The sequence below is a fragment of the Melopsittacus undulatus genome, chromosome 2, assembly GCF_012275295.1.
Source record: "Melopsittacus undulatus isolate bMelUnd1 chromosome 2, bMelUnd1.mat.Z, whole genome shotgun sequence".
Classification (NCBI taxonomy): domain Eukaryota; kingdom Metazoa; phylum Chordata; class Aves; order Psittaciformes; family Psittaculidae; genus Melopsittacus; species Melopsittacus undulatus.
Window position 1 is genome coordinate 116,666,986 of NC_047528.1, and position 27,095 is coordinate 116,694,080.

Here is a 27,095-nt window from a genome sequence, read left to right on the forward strand (position 1 = left end):
AGAACCCATCTCCTCCTGGTCCAATCTCATACTCCCTGTGCTTGCTATAGCCATGCCCTGGAAACAGGAAGATTCATCTTCCTGGAGTCTTGCAAGACCCAGGGAAGAAGTGATGACAATGTAGAATAAGTAATACATTTGAACAACAAATCAATTAATAGTATTTAGAAGGTTGTATTCCTATGCAACAATGGGCTAAAAATAAGGAGGAAAACAGAACAATACTGGTCAAGTAATTACTTGGAGATTTAGGAGTTTGAAGCCTTTAGCTACAGGGGACATAAGTTCATTCCAATTTTACACACATCCCTACAGCATTTATACAACAGACTGCTTGCTTTCTTTTATTTGGAAGTACCACTAAGCAGAGTTGAAAGGCTTGGATGTTGGTGATTCCCAGGTTATTCTTAATATTATTAAAGTTTTAAATGTAAGAATAGTTTCAGAATTTTGTAGAGACACATAAAGCAACACTGTAGATTTTCTTCACTATTCAAAATTCCTCTTTGTCTCTGCATTTTGGCTGTAGTTCATTGCTCAAAATCTGTTTTCAAAATTACTTAATGTGTAGGAGCTGATTGTGTTTGCATTAGGGCCAAATTATGCTGTGCAACAGTTGAGTTGCTTTATTTCATTTGCCTTTATATACTGAGACAACCTATTTTGGAACAGTGGGTAAACAAATGTAACAGAGTTAAATATTTCTGCTGATTGCAGTATACAATGAGGAACTGTGTTAACATTTCCTTTAAAATATCTTGTCTTTGTATGTGCTTTGGAGTAGCTTGATAGATTTGAAACAGTTATTTTACAGGATGGATTCTTTTCATTATTGATATTTGGTCAAAGCATAAACCCAAGTTTTTTGTACCTATGTAATTTTCTTCATTATGGTAGGAGAATATGAAGATTTCATATACTGAATAGCATCTATTTCAAACCACCTTTGAAGAAGTATGACTGTTAGGATAAATTGTCCACTTTTTAACAGAAACCTTAGAGTCTCAGTGTAATTGGGTAAGCTGCTCTGGAAAGATTCATTTAAAGATCATATGCATTTCTTTCTATAGGTAGCTTTAAGGAAAGCTGACCCTTTGTAGTCACTCTAAACATGCAGAGTGTACTGTGCTGTTCCAATTGAGTTACCTGTGTCCTGATCTGCAAAGAAGCTGGGCAGCTGTAACTCCATCTGGATTCTCTGAGAGCTCAGGAAATCCAGGATATATGACCCAATACATATATTTCAAAATTGGTAGCAATTTAATCCTTAATTGTAACAACTTACACCCTCCATTGTAAGGCTGTAGAGCTACTCTATAAACAACCTTGACCATAATGAAGGGCTCATAGACCCAAGCCATTCTCTGTGAAAGGCAGTTTCACTGTAATGTGGGAAAAGGCCAATATCCATCTCATTCTGGTTAGAGCAATTTTTCTAACATGGAATTAGTTCAGTATAAACCCAACAGTAACCATCATTGCTTATGCATTATTTAGAATACAAATGGCCTCAGATCATTTAAAGTAATTTTATTAATGTTGTTACGTATTCCAAACATTGGGATAGCCTACTAGGAGTGAGAGGAAAATGCAGTTTATATCCTCACTTAGGAAATAATCTCTTCCTTTCCCTTCTGTTCTCTCTTTCATTCCTCATCTCTTGGATTCAAGTCTTTAAGAAAGGGAGCTTTTCCTCCTACCCACACTTTTCTTGCTAGATCATAAATTATGGATCATAACCAAGCACTTTAAAGTACTTTTATTGGCTGCCAGTGTTATCTCCAGTATTTATCTTGTCTACACTTTACTGTAGTGTTTCCAAATGAGGTAAAATCTGAGACTTAGGCTTGATAACAGTCTAGTCTTGATCTCATTGACTAAAAATTCAGATGTACAGTCCCTGTTTTCCCTTCTATCACATTTTAAGAGCTTTCTTTTATCTTGTTGAACTCGTGCAGGACTCAATTTGTTCTGTCTCAGGATCAAGATTTGTATTTAGTCCAATCTTGAAAATCCCCCTCACTCATCAAATGTCTCATTTGCAATGGTTGTGGTGAAGCCTATCTGTGGAGTTCTGGGATTAATTTTAATCCAGCAAACTAGCTGTAATTAGACATGGTGTATAAATTCTGTAGAGTTTTAGTACATTATTTTAATTCCTTGGAAAATGTCCTCTGCTGTTGTCTCATATATTCAAAAAAAGCCTGTGTGCTCCTGTGTGTTCACTAGCATCCAAACCTTTTGTCATTCTGACATTTAAATACGTAAGCATATCATAGAGAAAGCAAAAAACTTCCATATGTTAACATAGCCAGGCTGGTAAAACATTTTCCATTAAACTTTGCAGTACTGTTCATTTTTATCTATACAAAGTCTGGTTTTATTGAAAAGCTTTTGCTTTCCATCTAGGAAACTAAAGTTGAAAACTTAAGTTTGGCTGTGATCAGAGCTGTAATTTTCTCACATCACTGTCTTCTGTCTCCATCAGACAATATCATCCCACATTAATCACAAGTGCCTGATGTCCCAAGGATTAGTTGTCTCCTTCACAACTAGAAGAGGAAACTGTGGTGCATGTAGGAAATCGTATAAGGGAACAAAGTCACTGAAACATAGCATAGGCTTTCCCAAATTTAAATGTTTGGGGTTATGGGCTGTTTTATATGACCTTTTTGTTCTTTTAAACCAAAGACTTAAATGGATAATTAAAATAAAAACAAACTATTTTCTGGTGAGATTTTCTATGGGTGGTAAAACCACCATTGTCTTCAGGCCTGTTAGGAGACAGAAAGGAACTAGGATGGCTTCTAGGTAGGAAACCTAAGGACAGAAGCATTTTCTCTGTGCTGTTACTTTCCAATTTAACAATGTTCCATCTTTAACCAGAGTACTCTTAGAAGGGCCAAAAGAAGCCATGTGAAAAGAAAAATAACTAGATTTTTGTGGCAAAATCAGTTCTATTTTCTTTGGTTGCTCACCTGATTGATCCTACCAGTAGCATCATGTTTGTTCTCAAGAGTAAGCCATATAGTTTTGTATTCTAGTTGGACACATTGAGATAAATAAGTAGTCTTACATGCACTTGCTTTTTAAGTAAGCAATGTTTAGTAAAGTTATTAGATAGTAATTATAGACTCTGATCTATGCATAGTTTAAAATCCTTATTTTTTCATTACTCATTCACAGCAAAAAATGTTTCAAGGAGTAACTAATATGAGTTCCCACAAGTTTTAGGGAACCTAACATGTTCTCTGTCTAAGAGCTTTTCAGTAAATCGGTAAAGCTCAATGGAAGCCATCTGACATACCTCTGCATTCATACTGTTGTTTCTTCCCCCACTGGATAAGAAAAGTCAGTTTAAACTTCCAAAGAAGTTTTGTGTCTTTCTTTATTTTCCATTGCATGAGTCAAATCCCCATTCTAAAAATAGTTTGTAATGAATATGCATGTAGACATGACAACAAAATATGTAATACATTGTAAAGCCACCCAGGAGCTGCCCATTTTTATGCATTTTTAAGTTCACGTGCCAGGCAGACTAAAACCCATTTGGAGTTTTGCTTCCTGGACAGTTTAGACAAAAAGTCAGTCCCTGTATAAGTGATCCATTGAACTAGTGTGGGTACAGCATATAAATGTGTCATTGCAGGCAGTGACACATCCATCAGTAGTGTGGCTGACAGCCTGACATGTCACCCTTGTCTCTCAGCCTGCAGATGCTTACCCACCTGCAAGCAAAAATGATTGTAGGTGGCTTTCAGTGCACAGACAGGCCAGGACTCAAGCTCATGTCTCTGATTTGGTTGCAACATGCCTCAGGCGCTTTGCTTCCAGAACACAGATGAGGCAGCCTCAATCTCTACATATTTTGTTTGATTAGTAGACAAACATGCTTATTATTTTTTGACCTGTGGAAGGAGACTTCTTATTTTATGTGCTTCAGGATTTAGACAGTGAATATTCAAGGTTTTATGATTTCCATCCAGTCTAAATGTGCTACACAAACTTTATTAAGTAATAAATCTCATTGCATAAGTTTTTCTGCTCTGTCCTGTCTTTACTGAATTAAATGGTTGTTGTTTTGGTAGTGAATGTCCCTGCAGACATTGCATAAGTTTTGTTGCAATGCTTTCCTCCGTAGGATCATTCCTCTTTTGCTGCTACAATAGTCGCAGTGTCTTGAAGTCTCTTTGCTCCTGCATTTTCAATGACTCAATGCACATCCTGCAGTCTTCAATCATCCTCAGTCCCAGAACATGGATAACCAATGGTGCAGAGAAGTCTCCCTCTGTTCCTAACCATCCCAGAGCAGTTTATCCACTGATGTGTCTATCAGCCCCAGGCCAGAGAAGCAAAACAAAGCTTCCACAGGGAATGCATGTACCTATTATCAATAAATTCCCACATTTTGCTGACCTGTCTAACTAGCAAATTACCTTCTGGTCGACTAGCTGGCTGTCCAAAGAGTGGATGTGCAGTGGTTTGCTAGCTGCCTGACTATGCAGGTAGCACACACTACCTCAGCTTACTTACAAATTAGCTGAAGGATTATGTTGTGTGTTGTACGTAGGATCAAGTGAAAGTGTGCCACGTTTTGGGTTTACTTGTGTGTCTCAGTCCTTTGCTTTCATGCATGGTTAGGACTTTGCCAACGTGTGATAAACCAGCTCACTTCTTACAAAACAGTTGCTGAATTGCATGCAGGTGGACTCCATGCTAAATGAATCTACTGATTCTACCAGTGGTGCCACATGTTGTGCAAATCCCCTCCAGTGGGCAAGGTGAAAGCCATTTCTCCATCACATGCAGCAGATTCAGTGGGAAGACAACAGGTTATCACCACTACACACACACATACACCCACAAAATAATAAGATTCTTCTTCAAGCTAGTAAATACAAAAACAAGCCAGGCAGTAACCTTGGTCTCCTCATACATTCATTTTCTATTCCTGTTGATTATACAGAAGAGCAGCTGTATTGGATCACACCGCTGGTCCATCTGGCCTCATATCCTCTCTTTGACAGTAAACAAAACCTGAAAATGGGAGATAAGAAAGAGAACAGAAAAAGTTTACAAGCTGCATTCCCTGAGTACTCATCTGGCTTCTGACAAGTTGTACTTTGGAGACGTCCTTGCCCAGTAGTGGTTGAAAAATTTATTATTTAATATATGTTAAAGAAGAATCTGTAACATCCCATGGCAAGGAATTTTGCAGCTTAATTTCACATTTTATTAAGAATCTCTTCCTTTCAGTCTTGCTTGACAGTGTTTTTGCAGTTTTTATGCTGCAAGAAGTGGGATCAGTCCTTAATGTTCTCCATATCATTCATGATTTAACCTTCCGTTGCATCCTTCTTTTCAACTTGGAAAGCCCAAATCTTTTCTGGAGTCACTTGTGTGCAAGTCATTTCACAACTTTAGTGTACTATTTTAGCTATTTTCTGAACCCTGACCTGTTCTAATATATCAATTTTGAGATGAAGAGACCAAAACTGCACACACTATTCAAATTGTATTTGAAATGTGAATCAGGCCATGGCAGTGTGAAGTTCTGTTTTGTTCTCTTTTCCTTTCCTTTTAATCCCTAACATTTTGTTTAATCTTTTTATTCCTGTTGAGCACAGAGCTGGCATTCTCATCGATTTGTTTATTACAACTCCAAAATCTTGCTGCTGGGTGGAAACAGTCAGTGGTTTTGTGAATGTGGATTAAAGGTGAGACATCTCTACTGGTTGAGAGAACAGAACTCAGTGTTTTATAGGCTTTTCCATATCCGTATTTTTTGGTGAGCAAAATTCATTTTATGTCAGTGCAGATATTTGTAGCTTGTGTGGAAGACTTAGGTTAAAGTCAAAATGAATGCATGAATATAGAGACAGTACGTTTTAAACATACGACTGCACACATCATAGCTACATTCCTTCCACTCTTCTGTTGTGCAGCTTCACTGACCCAACAGTGCTTGAGGGACAAATCAGAAACACCAAGTACACGAGATGCTTCCAGCTGAAGAGGTACATTAGCAGAGATGCAGAGTATGTTTGAGAGAGTGCTTGGCAATTAGCAAGTCCTAGGTGGGGGTAAGAGCAACATTTGTCTTATTCTTTCTGATTTCTGCAAAAAGAACCAGGAGGTACCTTGCATCTCAGCTCTGTCTTTCCAGTCTAGTCACTGAGAAGAGGTGCAGAGCATGGACCAGATAGGCTGAGGTTTTAACACTTTTAAGATGCACCATTATATAATCTTCAGAAGAAATTTAATTGCCAAATTTCTCCTTTAGAATGGGCTTTTGCTGTGTCCTCTAAAGTCTTGTTTCACTGTTTGAAAAGCTAATGCTGCAGGATATTTTTTGGAGGAAGGCAAATTCATGTCTCTGGGTGAGCAGCACTAAAAGACAAAATCCCATACAGCTCCTGAGGGTGTGTTTCTGAGCCTGAGTTACTTGGTGCAGCACTAAAGAAGGTGTGCAGTATGTTCAAATAACTTTAGACATCTCAGCCACATTCTCTGCATCTCCATCTAAGGGCACTTTCTGCCTGCCCTATCTGTAAAGGGTTCTGATGCTCCTAACTTTAGATGTTCCCATCAAATTTTATGCCTAAAGTAACTGAGAGTAGGTGATCTGAACACCCTGGTGTAAATATAATGGGAACTGACTAGCAAGTGAGGACTGAGAATAACCACTGACAAACTCAAAGCTGTTAGAGTTCATTCTCAGAGTAGCTAAATCCTCTGTCAGACAGAGCCAATGAATTAATTATCAAAACAGCCTTTCTTCCTCAAGATTTAATGCATTCAGTCCAAGTGGAAATTTTTGGAAGGACTTTTCAGGGGAACATCAACTTGCATAATGTGACCACTTAAAAACCCAATCACAATCTATCTGACCACCCATGGCATGAGTAGTTAAGTCAACACCACAAGTACATTGTGATCATGATCATTAATGAAGCATAGAAAATTCTGATTTATGGAGGAGTTAGCATGATGGCTCAGCAAATCATGCGGGTTCTTCCAAATGATAACAAGTATATTTTAGGATGAAAAACTGCAATACCTAAACAGCCCATTTGTTTTCATTAATACATCCCCACAAGGTTATAAACACAGAATTACTCTGTGCAAACACAATATTATTTTTAGAAAACTATTATACAGTTATTGTGGATGATTTATTTTGTTGATGTTTTAAAACTTCCTTTTTGATTACATTTTACTCACCCTTATTTTCTGAATGTATGTGTTTATATGAGTATATAAAGAAGTAGATCTGGACGGCATATCTGAATTTGTCAGGACCCTTTCATAGCCATACTAGGGTAGTATCCTTTACATGGCATTCAAGGCTACATGTGTGGAGGGTGTTTTTTCCCCTATATCAAAGATTCCCTTAGTAGTTGCTGTGTTTCAGTGGTTGTTTTGCACATGTTTCACCATATGTTTGAATACAGAGGGACTTGAGATGAGTGCCTATTGTAGAATGTTGGTAAGGCGAATGTGACAGAAACAGAGATCATTGCCAGTTACTGAGACATGGATCTGAATCAGGGGATCTTACTGTTTGGGTTTGTTTGTTTGCCAGAGAAATTTAAATACCCTGTGTGAGCACATTAATTTCACAAACTTTCCAATCAAACTCCAGACACAGAATTGAATTATTTAAGGAGGATTTGAAATGGGAAGATTGACTTAATGAGAAGATTAAGAGAGTAAACAGTATTTTGCTCATAAAAGCATCATCTTATGGATTATTCCAATTGAACAATGTTGCTTGTTAGCAATAGTACAATGCCAGTGTCTAACCCTAACGGCATTTAACACTCATGTGTATCTAAATCAGCTGTCAGTCCAAAAGTTGTCTAAATTCTCAAGTTCTGTTTTCGTACATGCTCTGGATTGCCTCTGTTTTGACAGCATTAAGGACCTTGGACACGGAGCATAATTTAACCCTAAATCTCATTCTGAGGCTCAGGCACTTAAAAGTGAGACCCTGAAGCACTCAGCTCCACATCACTAGTGTACTGTGTAGCTATAAGCCATTAATTCTTACAGACATCTACTTAAGCTGCATAGCTGGGTGTTTTCTCTCTGTAGAATTTCTGCACCTCAGGAGACTATTGAGAGATAGATAATAGCTTATTTCAGAGGAGAGCTATATTTAACAAAGTTGCCATTCTACTTGGGACTCAATTACATAGAAGGCTTTCTAATCAGATAGTGCTTCTGAATTTTGTAAGTCTCATCTAATCCATTATTTTCTCTTTGACAATAAGAAACAAGGGGCACCCATGGAAGAAAATCACGAAACTATCAAATGATACTTCTCCTGTGTACTCTTCCAGCTCTCTGTAGTGTTTGGTAGCATGTTAGTTAATAAGGCATGTTTCCTGTTCCTTACCTGAATGTCTGTCAACTTCCTGACTTGGAGGCCACAACATTTTTACAGTCCTGTTTACAAAATGACCAGTTCAAACACTGAATGTGTCAACAGGTCACCTAGACGTTGTCTCTTGGACAGGAAGAGATGAAGAGGACAGCAGTGCTCAGCTTCTCTCCTCAAACCTTCCTGCTTTTCCTTCTGTAGGAAACAGCTTTGTTGTGCTGGTTTGGCATAGGGATAGGAGATGAAGAATAGACTTGGAAAAAACCTACAGGGGCAGAGTTCAGCATGCAAAATGCGGAAGAACACAAAAACTGGTTATGACAGTGCCAAGAAAAAGAATAGAAATACCAAAGGGGCATAATGGAGAAGCTCTGAGAGAGAGTTCAGAGGCTCTTGCTAAGAGGGCAATTTCTTGGAAATAGAAAACAGGTTTCCTAAGCTAAGTGATGCATTGATCTGGAAGTGTGAATGCTCAAGTTTTATTCTCACCTGGATCTCTGTCAGGAGATTGCCTATCAGTGCATAAACATAGATATGTGTAATAAGTATAAAATCACAAGCTTCAGAGCATGAGCCAACTACCTAATAGCTGAAGAAGCTTGACTTTTGAAAGGTTATTCCATAGTTGCCCAGGATTCCATAAACCTGCCTTTGAAACATCTTTCACTGCCCATTGTCTGATCTAATTCCTAGGCTGCTCTGTTTATTAGTGTTTTAATTGTTATACAAGTCAGAAGGATGAAAACTCTTTAGGCCCCAGTTCAGGGGGCAGGGGTATGTCTTCGTGACTAAGAGACTCAGTGTTCTTGAAAGAGAAAAACAGAGAAAATACTCTTTTTTCCCCAGACACATTTAGTATGAATATATGAGTACAATAGTCCAGAAAGAGCCTCTGCCCCTTCTGAACCTCAGATTCTAGACATAATGGAAGTTAGAGGTAAGAAAGACTATCCATCCATTCCCCCTGGCTGCTGTTTGCTTTTAGGGTTGACTTGTCCTGATGACTCAAGTGTCACTGCTTCTATTCGCACACCTTGAGAGCCATCCTCAGACTCAGAGATGTGCAAACATCCCCATGCTCTGACTGATAGAAGACGTAAATGCTTTCTCACTACAGTGTGTTCACTGATATTTTGTCTGTGTTTTCTTAATAACTTGACCTTGCTACTTCTCTTTGTTAATTCTCTGCCATTAGCAAAAAGCAGAAGAGAATTACCTTTATAGTCTGCCCTGATTTGCAAATAAGCAGTGAGCATCATCTTTCCTTAACCTCACCTCATGAGTTTCCTATTAATTGTTCTTTTCCAGTACTTTATATCTTTCTGTGGTATTTCCAGCACAGCTCAATACTGGCTCAGTATTTTCTCCCAAAGAGTTAATCAGGCTGAGCTAATGCAGATGTATTAGTTTCAATTTACAAGCTAACTGGCTAACTTAGATACCTGAGTTACCTGTGTTGGGTCATAGAGAAACACCCAACTGAGGAAACCATTTTGATGTTGACATATCTAAAATTACTTTTGCATTGCTCTAGAGGTCACCTTTAAAGAAGATCTGTCACTGATTTGTACTAAGCTTCTGTGCTAATAGCAGGGATGCAAGTATTGAATGCTGGGGCTGAAACTAGGGGACACATTTGATCTGCTATCTCAGAGTTCATGTAAACAGGCAGCTCCAGTGGGCAGTCTGTGCCACCCTAAGATAGTGGCTACAATAGGTATGATAAATTGCCCTTTGGAGTTGTCTGTCTCCCTTTAACTACAGAGGGAATCAAGGGAACTTGCCAAAATGTAAACCCAGTTTTAAATTGTCTGAGTCAAACAAATGAATTCCACCCTACTTGACTAGAAATTGGCCACCTAACATAGCTTGAACAGTAACAGTGCTTTGCAGTGGTTCATGTACATTAAGTATAAACCATTGACCTACTGGTCTTCTAGAAATGTTTCTCATTGTCTGTATGACAGTTTAAAAGGGTCTGCTTTTCTGTGCATAGGTCTACATATTAAAGATTTAAAAGGTACTTGACCCTGTGTAGAACAGGCTAAACCTTAGTGCTTATTGTTATCTAATCATTCTTTGTAATGAACAGATAAGAGCATACCTTTGGAATCTTTTTAGCATTATTATCATGTAGTATAGCATACAGCATATATATTCTATTGAATATATAATATATTATTATATATATAATAGTATATATGTTATATTGTATATAACTTGTGTTATATATATGCCATATAATATATATAGCATGTTATATATTTATAGTACATATGTAGCAAATAGCATATAATCTTGTTTATATTTAATTTATGAAGGCATATTTATTTATCATCACTATGATTCGTGCATTGCTTTGCAAAATCAGTGGGAAGATTGTTTAAGATGTACATGTTAAAAAGGTATCAGATGTGTCTCCGTGCACTTATAGTCACTCAAAACGCTGAAGTACAGTAGCTCTGACACTCTCCGCACAGGCCAACAAACAGCTTTTACAGAAGGTTCACAGAAGTTCATATAAAATATTCATGATTTTACTTGCTAAAAGAAAAACCTCTTTCAGACCTGTAAAGTACTGTTTGACAGAAAGTGACCTGCAATCTGATGTAGTCTCATGTCTTGATATAAACAAGAGCAGAAGAGATTTGCAGAAATGAGTGTACACTTTAAGTTTGTCTTTGTTACATAGCAGGATGAGTAGCAATTAATGGAGTGAAAAGATTGCAGATTTCCCAGTGCTTTTTAACCTGCTTATTTCATTTTCAAACTTCTGAGATCAATTTAGCAGCAGGAAGTTCTGCAGAGCAATTTGGTTCCAGTTGACCCTGCAGAGGTTGCTGCTGAATAAGACTTAGTTACAGCTCTGTTTCCATAATGACACCTTGCTGCAATAAATGACACCTTCTTAACCTCAAGTTGCATTTCCAATACATTTATAACAATTCTCAAGTCATATTAGGAGATTGAAAACAAAGTCCTCCAGAGAAATGTTTCAGCACAGGATGTCAGCACACCATAGGGCACCTGGCAGTGCTGGCATGGTATTTCTAACTTACATAACACCTTGGCTGGAACACATATTATTTCATGCTGATTAACATCATTGCAGTAGAGATCTGAATCTTCTGATTAACCAATTTCTCCACCTCTTTCATCTTCAGCAGAGGTTTCCTAAGAAGGAAACCCTATAGAAGACTCTGCCTTCATTTTTAGGAGGAAAACTGCATGTCAGGGATAGTTCCCTCAGAGAGCATGCACACTAGTTTCAATGGTATGTGCCACTGGCCAACAACCTGTAGCTTGCCCTAATGTCTGAGTCAGGAGGGACAGTGAACAGTACAACATATAACACTGGGGCTTCTGAAAGCAGCACATCAGCTATTTAAGAACAGAGTACTCTGTTACTTCTGCTGTATAGGTACTACAACAGGGTTTATAATCATCTTAAGAGGTGATAGGAAAGGAAATGATTTTCTGGGGCAGGAGGCTCTTGCACCCTTCCCTGTGCCATCAAGTAGTCTATTATGTGATCCTGAACAAAATGCCTGGAAGAAACAAATAAAGTGAGGGGCTTTTTTTTTCTTGCCCACTCCTCTCCCCCCCTGCCCCCCAAGTTACCATATTCTTGCTGTGGCATTCAGCTACATAGGCTGCTGCTGCCTCAAGTGAGCTGATATGCCAGTGCCACACAACCATAATGGTGTGTTCTGCCAAACAAGGACAGAAAAACTCTAATTTTGGGAGAGCTGTTCTCTCAGGAATCCCAGTGACCTATTAGGTCTTTAAGCCACTTACTGTCTCCTGCTGCTCCAGCAATAAAAGGCAATGAAAGAGAGCCAAGAATCTACTTATTCAGATGCAAATACTTTTGGTTGTCAGGGGGCATTGATTTGATATGATTTCCATTTATGTGACAGGCAACCCTTTTCAGTTTTGCAGATTTTGTTGTTTCCATATGATTCCTGGAATCACACCCTTCTGCTAGGCTTGTTTGAACTGAATTTATCCCACTTGCTTCAGAAAGACAGAGCATATAAAGTAACTCCTTAAAACATACATTTATGTATAACATTTGTGTGATCTTTTTTAGCTACTGTTACTTAAAGAAACATGTTATTAAAATCTTTTAAATTGCTCACTGCATTATAAATTAAGCCAAATACTTTTAAACTTTGACCTTGTCAGAGAGAACAGAACCATAGAACCACAGAATCAGCTAGGTTGGAAAAGATCCTTAAGATCATCAAGCCCACATAGAATCATATAATCACAGAATAGTTCAGGTTGGAAAGGACCTTAAGATCATCCAGTGCCAACCCCCCGGCCACGGGCAGGGATACCTCACACTAAACCATGTCACCCAAGGCTTTGTCCAACCTGGCCTTGAACACTGCCAGGGATGGAGCATTCACAACCTCCCTGGGCAACCCATTCCAGTGCCTCACCACCCTCACAGTAAAGAACTTCTTCCTTATATCCAATCTAAACTTCCCCTGTTTAAGTTTGAACCTGTTACCCCTTGTCCTGTCACTACAGTCCCTAATGAATAGTCCCTCACCAGCATCCTTATAGGCCCCCTTCAGATACATTTTACCCCAGGACTGCCAAGTCCACCACTAAACCTCCTCACAGTCTGACTGACAGCTGATACAGCTTTATTTTATACAATTGCTTTTAATATCTTCTACTATAATCTCTTTTGAAGCATCAGGAGCAGAGGAAGTCCTGTTAGAAGTAAAGATCTAGGAGGGCTTTTGTCTCAAGCGTGTGAGATAATGAATGGAGGCACATTCTAAGAGTGAAAGAAAATTTCTAGTGTTGCAGAATCATATGGATGAATAATAACTGTCTTCATACATAATATCAAGAGTAGATGAGAGGGAATTAAGCAACAAAGAAGAAAGAACTGCATTATGGAACATAGAAGCAAAAAAATTTTGTTGAGCTTTGTTTAGCCTGGAGGAAATTTGGGGGTTGCATCTATCATGACCTCTAGCCTGCAACACTGCAGCAGAATCCATTTTTTTGATAATGGTATTAGGTTCACTTGGCTTCCATCCACCATTTCTGAGCAAGCAAAGGAAATCTGCAAGGGGAAAGAATATAAAATGGAGAGAGAAATTATAATTATAGCTTGCTGGAGGCCTATTTTTCAGTAAATGAAGTGCTTCAAAAGAAGCATACTGTTAGGCTGTCTTTTGAATGCAAACCTTCAGGGAACTAGTGTAAGAAAATACAGTAAAAACATCATTTTTCACCCCAAACTTGTTAATATTCTAGCTCTAATGCCTTGTCAGTAAAACTCCGTGCTCAACTTTGAACTCCAAGGTTAGTGCCAGTAATAGTATTCCCCCCAAGCGTTATAACTGTGAATTACCATGGAAGTGATTAGGAAGATAAGAGACTCTATTATATAAAGAATCAAATATCTTATCTAGTCACTCTACTAATTGGATTCAGCCTTGTATGGTAGGAAAAAGAATTCCTACTGAATTCAACACAAACCCAAAGTTGTTTCAGCCATGTGGACATCTTTAACATACAGAGAGATGGGTTGTAAGTTTATATATATAATTTAATTTGTGTTTGTTTTTCCATGATTTTTTCCATGTAAACTTGTTTTCAGTCTTTCGTATAGGCAGACACACACTTCTAGCATGAAAGTGCTCACATACCGTAAATAATGGGAGGTATTGACATTCACAGTGTACGTTAGGATAGCTCAATCAAAAGAATAAAGAAAATCTCTAGAGCACAGCCAGCAGTGAATACAAACATAGGTCTTCTCAATCTATATTGCATTTGTCGCTCATAAAATAGTCTCTGTTCCCTTATTCTACAAAGATAGCAACAGTAAGATGAACAAGCAAACACAAAAGTAAGGATGAAATGTGTCTCTGCTGGAGGACATGTAGGAATGAAGACCCCTATTGATGATAGGCAGTACAGCTACACGGTTGTCCATTGACTGCTAATATGTGTCATGCATGGCTTTAGTAATGAAGGCTGAAAGCTTCTGGCTTCTTAATTTCCCTGGTAAATCCTTCCTTGGTAAATATCTCAAGTGTTGATAATAGTGGAGGCATTATCACTGATCAGGAAACGTTTCATTACTTTCAGTTCTCTTACTGGAGTACAATGTCTCCCCTAAGAAAATACGCTTTTATTGCATATTACCTTTCTTACAGACTTTCTAGAATCATAACTAAAATCAATATTTTTTTTTACTGTGCCCTGAAATAGTATTTTTTCCCAAGTCTGGGATCATGAGTAAAATCTCAGACTTTATTTATTGCTATATATAATATAAAACCATACTCAGTGACCAATAGTATAGAAATTCTAATACAGTTACAGAACCTAGGCTGGTGAAACACTCTAAATATAAAAGCATTTTCTGGTATAGAAACTGGTGCAGAGGTTATTTTTATCATTCCAGAAAAACATTTGAAAATCGAATCCTGTTGCATTTCTGTAATTAACAATTAAATACTACATATGGATGGTTTGACAAAAAACTGACAGTGGTGTTTTTAAGCTATAGCTCTATTTGTAAGGAGAAACACAAATATAGACCACTTTTTCATTTCCAGTCTTGTATCAGCTGTCCTTCACTTAATGAAGGATATTGTTCCCCAACAAGAGGATTGCAGGCTCCCTGCAGGATGTTAAAGTAGGTTTTCTCCTCTAATTATATCATATGAAACAAGGAGGGATCAGTTAATGAATTTTCAAAGAGAAGCAAGGTTGCTGAGTGGGCTTTAGTATTCCCTCCAGCTGCAGTTGGGAAATGGCTGAAGTAGGAGACAAAGAAGAGGCAGGGAAGGGTCTTGATTCCCTCCTCTGTTGGGAAGTCCCTACTGAGAAAATACCTGATAAAGCCCTATATTTTGATGAGTGTGTCTTGAATCCTTCCTGTGTCTTGAAGCAAGGAGAGGTCTTGATGAAAGAATAACATGTAACTATGCAATTCAGAGTATTATTGGTAATGGTAGAAGTATAGAAATACCTAACTCAATTAACCAACATTATCCCAAATGGCAGTATTTTACACCTTGAAACTCACAGCCTTCTCATGAGGATGGTGTCCAAAGGAGTGGATTTGCAGTCCTCACTGCAGCATATGTGCACTTCTCAGATCTGTCTTCTGCTCCCTCACCTTCCAAGTTTGCATCTGCTGGCACTTCACTAGCTTTGGCCAAACAGATCCAGTGCAGAGGGGGAAAGAGGGAAGAGGACAATGGTGATGAAGTTGCCCTTGCTTGTTGAATGGTATGGGTTTTTTTGACAAGGGAGTGATAGTGCGTACCTGGTAGGTATAGCTGCTCTGCCAGCTGGTGAAACACCATTGAGCTGTCAAATAAGATCCGTAATGAGATACCAGAGGGGTAGAGTACTCCATATACAGGCAGACATCAGGTGAGCTTTTAGCTGTCGGCTGCCTTTGGGTCTGAAGCTTCTTCATAGGGAACGGGCACCATATCAAAGTTGTTCCACCCTGGAAACCAGGGGCGAAATCCTGGCAATACTTAGCTCACTTTGAACAGTGTGAAACAAGAAATTGGAAATTTAGAAAATGGTCTAAAGGAACAAAGCTTCAGAAACCTTACAGATCGTCTGTTTTGAAATCAGAAAGTTAGAGATAATGGAAGTCAACTTCAGAAGAAGAGCAAGTCTCTAGAGAAGTGACACCGGAATCCAATCATCAGTTAAAATATACACTTTCTGTCCTTTGTATAGCCTGTGAGAAAAGGGATTCTGAAAAAGAGAAACCAAAAAGATTTAGGATAAAATAAGAATGAAGGAATGAACTTTCATGATTCAATGCAAATTTAAAAAGACAAACTTAACAGACTAAATTAAATGAGGAGCTCACAGCTTTGTAGATGACTCATCGTACTTGAAGGAATTTATGACAGCACAGAGGAAAATACAAAGACCAGATGGTGCAAAGGATCCTCAGTACAAAACAGAGATCAGCACTGAGCTCAAGAGCCAGGAAACATCCTTCAGCCTAGTACCAGTGGCAAGAAAATGCTGCCATTAAAGTGATTAAAAGCCATGCTGAGCTTCTAAGCACTTTTTTTTTATCAAATGGTTTCATTGGGTAACCGAATTAGAGCACTCCTGCAGCTACTGGATTTGAAGCAACTAATTAAAAGAGCTTCCCATTGATTCATCATAGGAACATTAGAGCAGTCTTTATAAGTGGGCAAATAGGATTTACCTGTCTTAAATTTTCCAGTCAGAAAGAGCTTTAACAATAAATGGATGGGATCTTTAGGGTCTAAATAGCTTCTGCTAGTGAGCAACTGTTACAAGAAGCTGAAATTTCTCCATACAAAGTATTGCTTTCAGTAGCATTTCACAACAATTGAAGAACTAGAAAATGAGCTAGTTGCAGCTTTTAATTATCTGGGCTTATTTGTCTGTTTCTTTGTACAATACATTTTTTACTTGAGTACTTTTCCTAAAAGTCATTATTTTGTCTGAGATGTGAGTAGATAACCTCTGTATGATAAATATAGGATCATCCTTATGAACACACAAGAAACTGTCAGTGGTGGCTCTTTTGTGGCTTTTTATTGAAAGGTACATGGGGTTTTTGCCACGTACCCTAATACAAACAGATGTGGTTCTCATGTTCACAGCAATATTCACAGCCTCTGCATTTTTGTTTAGGGTATGCAGTGCTGGCACAGTACTACAGGTGTGATGTGAGCCTTCCTGTATGGGGTTTTCAGTTTCAAGTGCAGGTCAAGCACAGCTAGTTTAGAGAAGGTTGAAGTAAATCTTTCCCCCTTAATACACTACTGAGTTGTTTCCCAGGAAGAGGACTGGGGTTATTTCTTTTGAGAGGATCTTCAGATGTGCCAGGACAGTGTTTTGATATGGAGTTCCTCAGATGGCAGAGTTACTGCAGAGAGCTCAGGCTGAATACCTGAATACATTGCGATATAAATTTGGAAATCAGAACCCAAAGGAAAATGCACAGCATGAGGTACATACGAGCAGCTTATACAGGGTAGGTGATGATTTGAAGAAGTGTAATAGCAGTAATCTGTATTTAAAAATCCTAGAAGGGCCAAGAATGTGATTATGTCTACAGTTTAACCTGGTGTTTTCTGTAATCAACCTCAGTCATTTCACAAGGATTTAATTGTCTGACTAGTGAACCCCCAAATGCAGTGAGATGAAGCAGTGATGTGCTAGGGAAGGTGGTCCAGCTGATGTCCATCACCTGTGTACCAGATGTATCTGAAAGGTTACTATAGCTCCCTCAGACCCACCTGTAAATTACAGCTGGATACCAGTGAATGACTCAAAACAAGAAGTAGTAAACAAATTTATATAAGCAATGCCCTTGCAGGCGCTTGATCAGTGTTTACCAAATACATATCCATGTTTGCTACCTCCTGTTTTTCTTTAAACAGACCTATCTTTGTTCCCTGCTTGGAGTAGCTGATGTTACCCCAGAGAAACATTGTGAGTGCTCAGTCTCACCCTCAATTTTGAGAGTAAGAGTTTCATCTTAACTGAGGGAGTAGTTACACACACCCAGGGATAATGTTTTGGCACAGAACCTATGAATGCTTTTTATTTATTTATTTGTCTTTTTTTTCTATTCAGTTACTTATATTATGCTTTTAAAAGACTTCCTGAAAAATAGGTTAATCTTTATTCAGTATGGCAGGAATTCTTTTTATCTCTCATTCCCTTACATCAGACCTGTAATTAAACTGGCATTAGCACAGGTTTATGACAGTTCCCTGAGTAAGCTCTGCTTTGTCCGCTTAATACTTTTGGTAGTTTTTTCCAATAGTGTTGCATGTTGGGTTGTGGGGGGTTTTTTCACATCAGGGAGGACAGGACTGTTATATCATAGAATTGACAGTGAATGGAGTTAATTTGCTCTGTCATATAAATGCACTGTCACAGAGAAGAAGATTGTTATGTCCATGTCTGTGTGTAGTTTTCCTTTTTCAAAGGAAAGCAACCATTTTTGTTCAGTGTTTGCTTGCATCTAGAATTCATTTTTCGCTTTCATTTCTTAAACTTCCTGAAATAGTTACAGAAAAGAAAACTAAAGCATGAAATTTTGTGATTAGAAGCAGACTTTTTATTTCATTGTCCTAGGAGACCCTTTCATTCAAAAGATAATAACAGAAGTCATAAGAATGTGTTCTTTTTAGAAGAGAGCTCCTTGGAAGCTTAGAAGAGGTTAAGTAAGATCCATAATAGAGAGGAATGGGGATGGTGTGTAATAAACCAATCTTTGTTAGTGGAAAGGCAAATAGTGAAAGCTGTGAACCACTTGAAGAACTTGGGGGGGGGGGGGGGAGGATTTATGGTAGCTGGTTTGTTCAGCTGGCTCAGTTGTCTTCAAGGCTCTTGTACAACACGGGCGGTTGTGTTGTAATATTTGGGAAAGCTGTGTATCAATACTATTAAAAACAGCATTAGTGTCTGGAGAATATTAGACCTCCTTTGACGTGCTTGACCAGATTAATAAGCAAAGATCATTTCCTAGAATGCAGGTTTTGCACCATTTGAAATCACTGCATAAGTAACCGTCCACCTTCTTTCCCAAAAGGGCAGAAAATCTGTTTCTTAAACATTAGTCAACCTCCTAGTGAGATAATTTGGCTCTTGGGTGAACCAGCCCATGTTGGGCCCCTTGCAATAGCTTATAGAAATGGTCCCTACTAGCTGCACTGCTGCAGACCTGCAGTATCAGTTACAGTAGGTAAGTTTGGGGATGCCTTTGCCCTCATGGTTTGCCCATAACCCAATCCCTGCTGCTGGCCTCTATGAAGCTGGCTCTTCTGGGCGCATAGCTACCTCGCTGACAGGCTAAAATTCCCTTGCTGCTGCCAGCCCAGGTGATAGGATTCACTGCATCTGCTTTAAGCTGTGTCACTATATTTGACCCCAAAGAGTAAATTGAATGTACATTTTGCACAGTTGAATTACAACATTTCATGAAGATTGTCCTGAATGTAGAACTTACTGTCTCTGAAATGTGGTTCTGCTCTGGATGTGATGTCCTCCAAGCCAGCAGTGCAACCTGGTTACACGCAGCTGGTAGTGGGAGCTGGCACAGGCTCTTCCTTATATATTTTTGCATAGAGCCATTTTTCAGAAGCTGGTCTGCACTTTAACAAAGGAGTTACTAGTATGTACTTGAGACATTAATTCCAAGTTATATGGTTTCCCTGAGAATTGCCATCTGTCATGCCTTTCTGTCTGGAGGTCACTCCAAGTTACCTTGGGTTGGTATCCTAAAACAGTAGCTTGAAAGGATAAACCATGTGCTTCGTCTTTAACCCTTAGTTATCCTTTTCCCTTTCAGCACCCTCCTTGATAGGTATGGTAAGGAAGGACTGGGCTTCCCAAAACAGCATTGCCCTCTCCTGGCAAGAGCCGGACTTTCCCCATGGAGCAATTCTGGACTACGAGATCAAGTACTATGAGAAAGTAGGTCTCACAGCATCACCCAAACTCAGATCCTAAAGAGCAATATGTTTTGCATTTTTAATATCTTAAAAATACTTTAAACTTTTTTCTTGATCATGCATACAATGCTATAATTATAAGGTTTATTCTGTACCATTTTTTGTAGTTTTACTTCTAACTTAATTACTGCCTTGTATCACATCAGAATCAAGTAGAGCAGCAAGCAGGCATTAGGTATACCTGTCCAATAGTAACTACATTTATGCTCATGGGTAAATGGATCATATGCTTGAACATATTTTGATTTGTGGACTGTAAAAACTTCACATTAGAGTGACCTTGAAGCAAAACAGTTACAGTGAATGACAATGTGATTTCGTTTTGTGGCATTTAGCGATAATCTGTTCTGAAATGATAGAATGAACCAGCCTTGTTTAAAGGGTTGCTAAAGGTTACAAGAGAGAAACTGCATGGCATTCATGTAAAATTTCTGGAATTCTGTCAAAATGGGGTGATTTCATAGAAAAGAGGGCAAGAACGTGTATTGTGAGTAAAGATACAAGATACACGCACACAGCATGCCTTGTGAACACATATTTTGAAGCGTGCTTCTCCCAAATCACAAAACACATTTTGTCATTTCCAGTTCACTACAGGGTCTTGTACCACTATAAAATGTAGTGCTAATCAGTGCCTTCACTCCTAAAGATATACCCAGGAAATTTTTGCTGTCCATACCTTAAAAGGTTGCCTGGTAAGTCAGTTTTTGCTGTTTATCTGCCCGCATCCAAAAGTCACAATGGAACTAATGGATATGTTGACTGACAAGAGGTCCCTTTGTTCTGCAGCTTTTCAGCCAAAAATGCAGTGAACATAAGATGATGTAGGCCTGTGAGGAAAACAAAAATTCCTACACATTGTCCAAGGTGCTATGAGTTTCTGTCACAGTAAGGAGAAAGAGTTTTCCACTGCTTTTGAATAGTAATGTGGTGTAACCAGAAAGAGAATATAATGAGCCTGAATTAATGCTGCGTGTTGAGTCCTGGTAGCTGAAATACCTTATTTCCAGTAGATTATGAATCATTCTGAAAGCTATTTAGTTAGCAACATTTGTCACCTTACACGATAAGTGAGTCTTTACAGCAACACACAGAGAATTCTTTGTATGTTTTACCTTAGACCACTAAGATGTACTCTGAAAAGTATTTCTTCATAGCCCTGCTTTGGAGTCTTCATAGATACTACATATTTGCCAAGTATCTTTGTTGATACAGGCTGTCTGCCCTATTCTGCAGTCTGTTATCTATCCATGAACAGTCTGCAGTTCGTTACCTATCCATGAATAGACCAGTAAAATCTCTCACGGCAGTATTGTCTTTCCCTTTAAGAATCAAACTCCAGATATCAATATAACCTCTGTTTCATTGCTAATAGTAATCAACTTTTATACTTAAAACAATTACTCAGACACTGACCGAAATCTGTACTTTTTGAAAGATTCCAGGACATTGTGATCTATTTACATCTCACCAAAAGCTGCATGTTCAAGTCAGATGGAGGAGCGGGATAAGATACGGCCTTGATACAGCCTTGTAATGACACTCAAGTCCTGCTGTAGGAATTCCCTCAGGGAAAAGAAAAGAGTACATAGTGATATAAACCATACCAGCTCCACTTGAGGTGCAGCTGAACTGGAAAATGCTTATTCCTTCCCTTTTCCATGCAAACTGTTAAAGTTAACCATCAAAAATTAATGCTCCCTGAGAGCTGTGTTAAGCATACCAAGCTGTGTATGTATCAGCAACTGTATTAGTTTGTTCTCCCATATGGCCCAAATACACAGCTGGATTATATTTTCTGTTACCCACGAGATAATATATAAGTAGCTGAGAAAGCATGTCTATAGAGAAGAGATTTTAATGGGATATACCCAAGTACTATCCCGAGGCATTGCAATGACATCTCCAAACGGAGTACCTTTTACAGCAGGATGTAGGATGAAGGGGCTGGCTGCTCTTTCTTTGCTTTCTTGTCTTTTGATGAAATTTACACCAAAGCCAAATCCCTTTGACAAAATATTTCATTTTGTTGACAGAGTCAAATTGCAACTCACAGGCAGTTTTCACATGACGATTTTATCCCACCTCCATATGGCACTCAGTGCACAGGACATGTAGGATGTCAGGTTTGACTTTTCCTCCGGTCTAGTATTATTTAGAGTTGAATTAATAAATAAAAGAGAGAAAATAACTGAGCAGTAGAGGCAAGAGGGGAACTGGTTTTCCAATGAGATTTTAAAGAGAGAAGAGTGATGATGCAGAGAGATAGAGGAAAGTATCAGATTTAAAGAATTAGAAAGCAGTATGACCTTGTTAATTTTTCTGTCAGTCTACAGCTGTATTAACTTACACAGGAAACAGTGCTCCTTCTAGAAATCTAATATTAAAATAAATATCACTATTTCTTTGAATATTCATTAATATGAATTAAAATGAGCCATCCTGAATTGACTTCATAGGAATTATGTGAGGATTTAAGCCTATCAACTCATAATGTTTTGAATGACAGAATTGTTTTTGCAAAAATTAATATGGAAAATTATAAACACAAAAGTAATATTGTCTTTCAGGATAGTTTGTCTACAGTAGTATCCTGTAGTATAAAGAAAATCTATCTGTCTAGAAATACATGCACCATATTATTTCGAAGCCACAGAAGTGTGTATGTACAACAGATTGCATACTCTGCACTTTGATGATAAAAAGATGTGGCACTCAGTGCATGTACAGATGAAGATGTTATTCCCTGCCTGATTTTTTCCACACGTTCAGAGGAACAGGTAATTTTGTGCTGTGCTCAGTATCACACTAGACTAGCACAGCAATAGCACAGTCCTGGGAGCCTTCAGAGTGCTTCAAGCTCATTTTCACATATGTGCCCAAGTTGCTTTATTCCAGCTTTTTTTTGTTTCCCCATGTGAAGTGCCAGTGTAAGGTATGTGACTTATCCCGTTTTGGGAGAACAGATGTTCTCCTGTGTCTTCTCCAGCTAAGGAGATATTTCATTATGACCTTCTCATATTAATTCAGCTCTGCTCCAAAAAACCTGACCCTACTTGAGCATCACCTGGAACCTAACTTGCATGAACAGGAGTCATTAGGCAAAATAAGAACATTTCTTATAAGAAGCCACGTCATGTAGATCAGAAAATCCTCCAGATTTCTCAGTGACATTTTGGGAAGGTGAAGTAAAATCAGTCATTTCTTTTCTATAGCCCTGTGCCTTTCTGTGAGGTGCATGTGACATATGAGGTTCATTGACCCTCAGCCTCCCAGCTACTTAAACAGCTAAACCACTCCAGTCTTTCCATTTCTTGTACTACAGTTTTGCATGATGTTTAACTGAGTTAGGAAGATTACATATTTTCAGACAACTATGTTACAACTTCCCTATTTCCCCTAAGTACCAGCTGTTACTTTCTTGGTTCAGATTTTGCTTTTATGTTAGATTTTTAAATCATGAAGAATAATCTGCACACCATCTCCAATCCACATGAGGCTGAAGAGAGCCTGCAGAGTGTGTGACATTATCCATGAGCAGGCAGAGTTCATTTGGTACTGCTGTGGCTGGATTGCCAGCATCCATTGGCTCTTCCTCTGGGCATATTCTTTTATTGTGCTACATCCACCATAGTATGCTTGATAACCTTGCAAGCTTCTTGACTATATTTTAAAGTCAACATCAGTGACAAGACTGGGTAACAGGAAAAGGCTTATAACAATTGGAATTGAGCACTTAATTGCCTGGGCAGTCACTAAGTATAGGAGGGCTATGCTGGTAGAGTTGAATGATGAGCTGGGCAATTTTTAGCCTCATGCTAATCATTCTCTTTTAAAACAAAACACTTTGCTCCTGTAATATTTTTCAGTAATTCAAATTATTTGAGGTGTAAGCAGCAATCTGCTGCCTACAAGTTTCTGATGTGAGTAGGAGCAAGAAATCTTGTGCTCATGCAATAATATGTTTTCATTGCATTTTCTGCACGTTCTTGTAAGAGCAAGAGCATTGGGTAATTTGGATGCATAAGAGCTTTTAGATAGTAGTATTAAGCAGACCTTAGTATTTGTCCGTAGCTGCAGGAACAGATCAGCATGTCACAGTGAGGCCCCAGGGCCCCAAGGAGTGCCTCTGGCATTCTCATCCATTCAGAGCTCCTGGGAAATGAACCATGTCTGGTGAATGGTTTTAAAAAAATCATCACTACAAATGTGCTTTGGGAGATAATCATTAAAATGAGATCTCCTAGCTTATTTTAGCATGGTAAGTGATGTTAAACAAGCTTCTCAGTTTTGCTATTCTGCTGTTATTAACCTAGTTTCCCAAGGGAAGAGCTGTAAAGGCCTTATATTCTAAAAAGAGAGAAAAAATAGTTCTCAGAACTGTTGAAAGCAACAGTGAATAATTAGGAGACTCTCTGAGCAGATATAATTTTTGCCTGCAGGAAAGAAACTATGGACCTTGCAGCAGCCATTATTAATGACGCTGATATAATTACTATTAGGAGAAAAAGAAATCTGGCCTCTAAATACCAATTGCATGCAGCAATGGTTTTATCAAAGAAGTTCTGAGCTAGGCATTCTCCATTTGGTGCCTGGTTTGGCTGGCCTCCTAATAGTTGTTGTCAATTATTTAGAGGTAGCTTCTAAGCCTTTGTATTTAATAATAAAGTAGCCTACAGAGCTATTACTATCGTTGTTCCTGCTGAACCAAAAAAATCTGAACGAGAAATATAATGTTGTTTAAGCAAGCCTGTGGATTTAATTTAACAAAAAACATAGTTCAGTCTCTGCTGATCTTCTGTTCTTGTCTGTAGCCAATACCATTTTCCCCAAGGAAAATTACATGTACAAAGCTTATTCCAGTAAGTGCTAGAAGAGCTGCACAAATGTAGTAAAAGTGCATTAATGGCCTTGAATAAACGGTTTTCAAACTCTTTGAAAGACATAGGCATAGGGTATGCAAACTATTACAAGACAAAAAACCACAGCTAGTTCCATACTTCAAAGAAAGCTAACTCCACTGATGGCAGAGGTTGATTCCTAATAAAAGAAATTATTAAACATTTTTTCTAGACATTAATAATTTGAACTTCAGAAAAAATAGTCTTAAAAATAGATTACTGACACAGCAAGAATAATAATATTAACTGCAGGAATCAGCTGTTAATCTTGAACATGTGATTAAGTAGGGTCAAAAATCAAAAGCATCTATTTCATAGTGCAATAAGCTTCAGTTTCCTCCAGAGAACAAACTTCAGGTTTTGATAAACATATGGTAAGAAAGAAATGTCTCTTCAGAGAGACTATTGCAATTGCACAAAAGAAATTGGTAAGAAGTTTAACATGTTCTATGCTGAATTAACAAAATGGAGAATGTATTCTCAAAGCATTTTATTGCTATTGTTGTTATTGTCGTTGTTGCTGATATTAACTAGTTGCAGTATAGTCACTTTTGAGTTTAGGTGCAGTAAGTTTAGTAGCATCTGAAACTAGACTTGTAGTTCCCTTAGGTATCTTAACAGACATTCAGGAGTCAAACTTGTTTAACACATTTTTACATAAAGAATAGTAAGTTTCATGAGCAATGACCTAAATATAGTCAGTGTAGTTGCCAAAAGAGGGTCATCTAACCAAAAAGTATTTCTTTATTTATAAGTTATATATAATGTTCAGGTCACCATTTCTCTAAAATATGTCAGAAAGTTTCCTTTAGAGCTTCTTAAAATAAAAACTAGCTTAAAAGTTCCCAAAAGTCTTCATCTATGAGCCCAAACTCTTTTAAAAACTGAATTAGGATAGTGTTTTCATAATACCCAAACTAGTTACTGTTCATAAATTGTTCTTTTGCAACCAAAAGGGTGGATTTACAGGTTAAATCAAGAAGATATATACTTTGAGACATAGATGAGGTTTCATCTTACCTAAATGTGAAGGAATGTTCCAATATGAGGTATTTTAACTTAGTTTTTTTCCTGCAGTCCCTCACATGTTCAGAGATATTTGGGGAGATATAGGTAGAGACATGTATTTTGGGGGGCAAAAGGGAGAAAATAGAGATCTTTCCCTTTTTTTTTCAATCTTCTTCTTAGACTGCATTGCAGCTGCACACTAACCATGCAGAAGGACAGATGCTTGTTAGTTTTCCACTTTTAACAGGGTGTTTTCCACACAAACTTATACAAAGCCACTGACTGCATAATATAAGCAACTTCTTTTTTATTAAGTGGTGTATAAACATTTTGCCACAGATTGTATAAAACTGTGGGTTTGGCTGGGTGGATGTTAGAGGAGCTTTTCATTTAAATACATGAATTCATTAGCCAACTTGAATTCATAGAAAGAGTATGTTCTTCAGTAACTACCACGCAGGCTTGTTAGTTTTGTATCCTAATAAAATAATGAATGTTTGTTTTGCTGATTTAAGGAAACATAAAGTAAAAATTCTCTTTTTTTAATGTATTAGTATTAATAGTTTCAAAGTGCCCTTTCTTGAGGTTCTTGTCAGGGAGGCTGACTTAACAACCTATTATTATGTACTCCTTACTGAGCTGTTAATAGCTTTAGAGTCTTTTGCAGGAGTTCACCTGCTGCTCATAAACACATTTATGTTGCTCTAGGAACTTCACCAGGTTGATGCATCTTGTATTTGCAATGACCTTGCACAAACTATCTGGTTTTCTTGCATCTACTGCCAGAAGTACTAACATAATGTAGTAACACTAAAGCAGTTCTTTAATGACTGAGACAGCTCACCAGTCTGTTTAATCTAAGGAATTAAACAAAACAAAACAAAAATTAGACTTTTTTGGTTCATCTTTACCAACTCAAAAAATATTATTTCTGCTAAAGTTAGTAAAACTAGAAATGGGCACTTCCCTGTTACACATATAGGAACAAAACTTGTTTTGGCAGTTTTGGAAGTGTAAAATCAGTGTTTTAGTCTCCTTGCTAGATTGTTAACTTTGTCCTCTGATATCTATGTTAAACTAATTGGAAAAGTATTTTGATTTTTGCTTTTTACTCCTCATGAACTCACTGAGGTGTTTGAGGAAACCATAAATTTAAATAGTATTCTGTATTTATTGTTGATGTAGTGCCAGCGTTTGCTATATAGTCATGATGCCAGAATCGTGTGTGAATTCAGCCCTTTGGAGTTAACGTTACAAGATAGATATTTGCTGAATCCCAGC

At 38.0% G+C, this 27,095-nt stretch overlaps 1 protein-coding gene across 2 annotated transcripts in view; it reads left to right on the forward strand.

Annotated features, from left to right (window-relative positions):
- Nucleotides 1-27,095, forward strand: part of EPHA6 (EPH receptor A6) — a 436,532-nt gene that overhangs the window by 284,667 nt on the left and 124,770 nt on the right. For both annotated transcript variants that reach the window (XM_034072841.1, XM_013127941.2), the window contains exon 6: nt 19,743-19,867. In XM_034072841.1, coding sequence (XP_033928732.1) covers nt 19,743-19,867 — 125 coding nt within the window. The remainder of the gene's footprint in view (nt 1-19,742; nt 19,868-27,095) is intronic.